General features: G+C 42.0%; 1 protein-coding gene across 1 annotated transcript in view; it reads left to right on the top strand.

The window, feature by feature from the left end:
- LOC118421544 (kinesin-like protein KIF26B) overlaps window positions 1–6049 on the top strand; it is an 85124-nt gene that overhangs the window by 66798 nt on the left and 12277 nt on the right. Inside the window, exon 6 of the mRNA XM_035828882.1 lies at window positions 3510–3687. Within this exon, the coding sequence (XP_035684775.1) occupies window positions 3510–3687 (178 nt within the window). The remainder of the gene's footprint in view (window positions 1–3509; window positions 3688–6049) is intronic.

The following is a 6049-nucleotide window of genomic DNA, read 5'->3' as shown; positions in this document are numbered from 1 at the left end:
TGTAGCACAGATAGATAGATCATGAATTACACATCTGGTGATCACTTAGCAGCAGTCGAATGGAAGTCTCACCATTTTGTGGTTTCCGATCAGGCTTATCCCACAGCTATAAAGATTCGTATCATGATATTATATGACCATTTTGTTCTCATTATATATGGTGTCTAGACAGGTATTTCTTCAAATTTACTTTGTTTAGTAGCAGTATTCATGACTTTCATTCTTGCAGTGATTGGTACAAAAAGAGAAGCCATAGAAATACCAGTTTACAATGAATCAACAGAAATGATAATTTCGGGGTGGGAGGGTGCTAAACTGTTTAACGATGGGATACTTCCGTAATCCGTTGTTATTAGCACCCCCTATAAACTTCCCACCCTGCCAGCTGTGGGTGACACATAGGTCCTAACAGGTGTTCCACGACTTTGTGGTCGTCGTGTCATATCTCCCCTTGTGAACTTTTGGATGGGAACAGGAAAGGCCACAACACGGAGGGCACTTGTCACCACCGGGCCAAAAACATCTGGCAGGAACAATCCTGGCTGGCACAGGAAGGATTTGTGGATGAGTGTGGGGACCCAGCCTGTGCCCAAACATGGTCACCAGCCTGGTCAGTGTGGCTTAGGACAGCACAGCCCCTGAGACACCAGGTGATTGGATTATTGGACAGGCGATGACACTGCATTATGGAGAGATCAGAGGGTGCATCTCCAGAGACACTAGAGATCTGGTCAGCAGGATTTTATCAGTTTTCCTAGCCAGGTCTCCCTCCGTCCTTCATGAAAGGTCTGACAACATTATGAAGAAACAAAAATGGTTTCCCTAGTTTCTATTTTAGCTTTCTTTCTGAATGTGATTACTTTTAGGTAAATTGACATATCAGAGGCCCCATCTCTAGAGAGACTAGAGATCTGGTCAACTTATCAGCTCCCCAAGCCAGGCCTCATTCAGTTCTAGAAAGGTCTAACAACAAAATGGTTTGCCTAGTTTCTTTTTTTTTGCTTTCTTTCTGAAGGTGATTACTTTTAGGTAAATTGACATATCAGAGGGCCTATCTCTAGACACGCTAGAGCATCTTGTCAGCCTGATTTCCAAGACAGGCCCTCTTTAGTTCAAGAAAGGTCTAACAACAAAATGGTTTCCCTAGTTTCTTTTTCTAGCTTTCTTCCTGAAGGTGATTACTTTTAGGTAAATTGACATATCAGAGGCCCCATCTCTAGACACGCTAGAGCATCTTGTCAGCCTGATTTCCAAGACAGGCCTCCTTTAGTTCAAGAAAGGTCTAAAATCAAAATGGTTTCCCTAATTTCTTTTTTTAGCTTTCTTTCTAAAGGTGATTACATTGGTAAACAGTAAATTGACATATCCTATGGTTTCCCATCTCTAGGGACACTAGAGATCTTGTCAGCCTGATTTTATTACTTGTAGTTCCCCAAGCCAGGTTTTCCTCCTTCAGTTCCAGAAAGGTCTAACAACAAAATGGTTTCCCTAGTTTCTTTTCTTTAGCTTTCTCTCTAAAGGTGATAACATTGGTAAATAGTATATTGACATATCTGATGGCCCATCTCTAGAGACACTAGAGATCTTGTCAGCCTGATGTTATCAGTTCCCCAAGCCCCGCCTCCTTCTTGTAAAGGACTGTCCGTCCATCTCAAAACAATAGAACATTTCTTGTGGCTTCTGAAGAAAACAAACAATAGAAAATACAGGCTGTATAGAATACCAAGGAGTTACACATTTGCAACCTGGAATTGTAAAACCCACTGTGTCTCAAAACAGCACTGTGTCTACTTGAAACAAGAATAGGAAAGACCAGTTTTTATCCTACTTTCTTGTTGGCATACATATATAGACTAGAATAGTGGTGGGAAGCTGGATGTTCACAGGTGCATGTGAATGGCTAATCTTATCAATGCAGCTATTGTTATGTGATGATGTAATTAGTTCCTCAGTTGTGGCGCGAACCAGTACTGTCATGTGGATGAGGTGCTAATTGTGCGTTTAGCCTCTCTTTTTTGTGGTCTCCCATGTCCCTGCATGCGACTGGCCATGCCGGGCCGTCGTTCAGGGCCCGAATGACAAAGGCAGAACATGCGCAGGACAAGCCCGGCATTCTGTCACTGTTTGCACAGATACAGCATGGGACCATGTCAGCCTTTGTTCCCGAGGTCAAAGATCACGCTTCAAGCCACATTTCCTCCACTGGCTGATTTCACAGCATTTGTTTAATTGTTGTGTATCACACTTGTCATTCAAACTCCTTGAAAGCGTTGGATCCTGGGTTGTCACATTGTACATCTTCAAAGTTTATGCCATTGCAGACAAGTCAGAAGTACACACACATGTATATGTTATGTAGAGTTGGTCAGCCCCTTCCAAGTTTGGTGGGTGACCATTTGTGGTGGGTGCAATTGTCCGGTTGTCAGTGGCAGAGTGGTAAGCATGATGGATTGGACAAGGCAGCAGGGCTCATGCTGGGGGGAGGGGGTGGTCCCGTATGTAAATCAGTTTGTAAAATGCACAGTGGGAGATTGGTTTTGAGTGTCTGACCAGTCTGGGAATGGTCACACAATAGGGAGGATGATGCAGAGTTTGGTGTCCAGGTCTGTTCTACTACTACCTACTTCTGTAACATACAGTCTTTGTTTTTCTCTTACACCTCTAAGATTAGCTGAAGGGCCCTTTTGTAGGGCTTCTCATAAGTTGACTTTGTGTTATATTGTGCAGATCGTGTCAAAGCAGTAGTGTATACAGTACACTGGTGTCTGCCTTGGTTTTGCTCATATAATGAAAAAACAAACCGTTAAATGTTGTTTTGTTTTGCTGTCCTCTCGAGTTGGAAAACACTCTGGTTGTTCAAAGGGTCAAAAGTTCAGGCAAAGAAAGTTTTGGGGGTACAGAAGTTGTTTCCTTGTGCTTGTGTTTCCAGCAGTCAGTACTGTTACTAGACTTCAACTTGCATTCTTTACAGTTTACGTAACCAACCATCAGCATTCAGTGAGGACTGGTGGACATTACAAAACATTGCAGCTGTACATTTGAGCATTCAGTCTTTTCCGAGAACTGTCACTGACAAAAGTAGAACTTGCTGTTGTCAACCTAAAATGTTTGAATAACTTTGGACTTAGAAATGAGCACAAGTCCATTTCTTGGTACACAAATTTCTAGTTATAATCTACATTTTAAGTCAACTGAATTCTGCCGCTCATTGTTTTCTTCTTGCGTATTTGCTTGAAACAAAAAAAAATCTAGAAAATACACTGGTATGACAATAGATTGGTTGTTGTCTTTTTTGATACAGATAAAGATACAGTTCTTTTTGTTTCTTTGAACTGAGCCTAACGTTTGCTGTCCTGTCATCTAGAGAATATACATGTATTGGTATAACCATAGATTGGTTGTTGTCTATTTCAATAAATACACAGTTCTTTTTGTTCTTCGAACTGAGCCTAACGTTCTGCTGTCCGGTCGAACTGATCCTAACGTTCCTCTGTCCTGTCGTCCCTTAGGGCTGCCCAGAAGCTCAACCTGGCCTCCAAGAAGAGGAAGAAGCACGCCCCGGAGCCACAGCCCGAGCTTCCCGTGTTCCCCACCAACTTCAGCGACCTGCTCAAGGCCAGTCCGCCCGCCGTGCCGCCATGTTTCCTGCGCACCAGCAGCAAGAGGGACAACCTCGGCGTGGGCAAGGTATGGTGTTTGTTTACTAAGCTCCTAGTAGATGTAAGGTTTCTGTTCATTCACGCTGTATCATGTCTGTTTTTGTAACATCTGGTTCCGTATTTTTCACTGTTCGTTATCTCAGTAGCCAAAATAGGGGAGCAAAACTAGCCAACATTTAAAGAAAATAGGGGAGCAAAACTAGCCAACATTTAAAGAAAATAGGAGAGCAAAACTAGAAAAGAGTTCTAAATGTTGCAATAAACAGGCATGAAATGCAGAGAATAAGCCAAATCCTTACATCTTCTTGGAGATTACTCTGACACACACATTTGGTAGCAATTGTTCATTGTTTCTTATCATTTGATGCAGTGCGCATTCCCCTATGTAGTGCTATTTGCAATATAGAAATGAATGGTTTGCATATTAAAGAATAAATTGAAAATTCATATTTCTAAAATCTTTCTATATTTCTTACTGACCGTACATTTATTGAAAGGAGGTCACTTATAATTGAAAGGGACTTTTTATCCATTATTTTACTGCAAATCTCCTAATCCCGTCAAATCCTGAAAGTGTTGCAGCCCAATAAAGCTGGTATAATTACTGCCCAGCTAAAACCCTGGCACAGGGCTGACACTGTGGGACCAGTGGCCAAATTGTAACAAATGGCTCATCCTTCGCTTGCTACACCTGTTCGCCCGATGGTGTGACTTTGCTACGTTGGTCAGATCAAGTAATGTAGCGGCACATGCTGTGACAAATCCGTGCATCCACGGTCCAAAACCCCATCATATGAACGTAGCAGATTGGGCCATTTGTATCAATTTGGTGCAAATGAAAGTTTAAGTGGAATTTGAATGCTGCGTTTGTGCGGACATCTGGTTTGACCTTGCAGTGTGACTGAGCTTGGCCCTATTTCTCTTGTATATTAAAGCAAGAGAGTGTATTCAAGAATATTGCAAAGATACCAACAGGACTTCTATTAAATTAGTATATGACTATATGTACAGGTGAAGAGAAGAATATCTAGAAATATCTAATAGAAAGAAAAAAAAGAAAGAGCACTTTCTTTTTCCTTAGCAAACATCAATTCCTTTAGAAAAACAAAACTTAAACTTATACATTGACGGTCAACGGTTTTCTGATAGGTTATCTTTTTTGGAGGCCAATGCAGCTCTGTATTTTTAACTTACCCAACGAAACAAAAACAAATGATAAATCCTCTGCAATGTATTGATGACAATGACACCACCGAGCACTTACGATGGAAAACATAAATGCATCCCTTTGAACACATTTTCCTCTATCATCATAACAAAAATCTAGAGTTCCCCCATCCCCCAACTCCCCATGATTATGGCATTCTCCAATCAGCTCTTCAGGATAGACGTGAATGAAGCCATTTTCCCAATCTGCCCCATGAGTCCCCGGGAGGTCAGAGGTCAGCCTTGATTTTGCCAGGAAGTTATTAGTGTCCCAGCAAGTGCAGCTCGTCCCATTTCAGCAGTGGTGACGGGTGATGTGTGGTCTGGGATCTATTGGTCATGGGAACCAACCACGTCCCACATGTACTACTGGTAGCAGGGTTGGTGCCAGCACCCGTCCTTCCGTCCTTTGACGGAATTTTGCAGCTGGGGACGGAAAAAAATTTTCCTATTCCGTACTCTTTGAGCAAAATTTAACCCTCAAATTGCATGAAATAGCATTTCAGAGGGTCTAGATTTAAAAATTGTCCTTGGGAGCATGCCCCCGGACCCCCTAGGAATGCTGCGCGAAAGCCATTCAAAGTCGAGGGGACGGAAAATGATTTCTGGCTGGCTACAACCCTGACTGGTAGGCTCAAATCTACCAAGTTTGACCCCGTGTATGAGGGAGCTTCAGGAGTTAGCCTTAACTCAAGCATCAAACCTGAGTAGGTAGAACTAAAAGAACCCAGCGCACTTATACGTTATAGAGAAGAGTGACCTGGTGTGCTGTGCAGAAACGTGAACCTTAGTAAAGCTGTATTGCACCATGAAAAGAAATGATTAAAAAAAGACAAAATATATTGCTTCATCTTCATTGAGGATGACTGCTTTACCCTAGGCAACCTTTCCATTTATTCTCATTCACAAAACATAAATGCGATGTCAAACATGCTCATACTTTGTGTGTTTTGAGAAAAATTGATAATTCCATGGGTTTGTCTGGCAAACCAACCAGGAGCGATCAAAAATGATAATAGCCCTGTTAACAGACTTGAGCCATTAAAATGACACAAGTTAAGGTACAAGACATTGAAGTCAAGTTTCAAGCTATCTGCCTAACATCCACCAAAGCTAAGTATGTACAGTATCAACCTTTAGGTGATATTCCTGCTTTGTTTTCATATATGTCTGGGTGAGAAGTC

The sequence above is a fragment of the Branchiostoma floridae genome, chromosome 1 (genome assembly GCF_000003815.2).
Source record: "Branchiostoma floridae strain S238N-H82 chromosome 1, Bfl_VNyyK, whole genome shotgun sequence".
In the NCBI taxonomy this organism is placed as follows: Eukaryota; Metazoa; Chordata; class Leptocardii; order Amphioxiformes; family Branchiostomatidae; genus Branchiostoma; species Branchiostoma floridae.
This window is presented reverse-complemented; position numbering and strand designations above follow the sequence as displayed.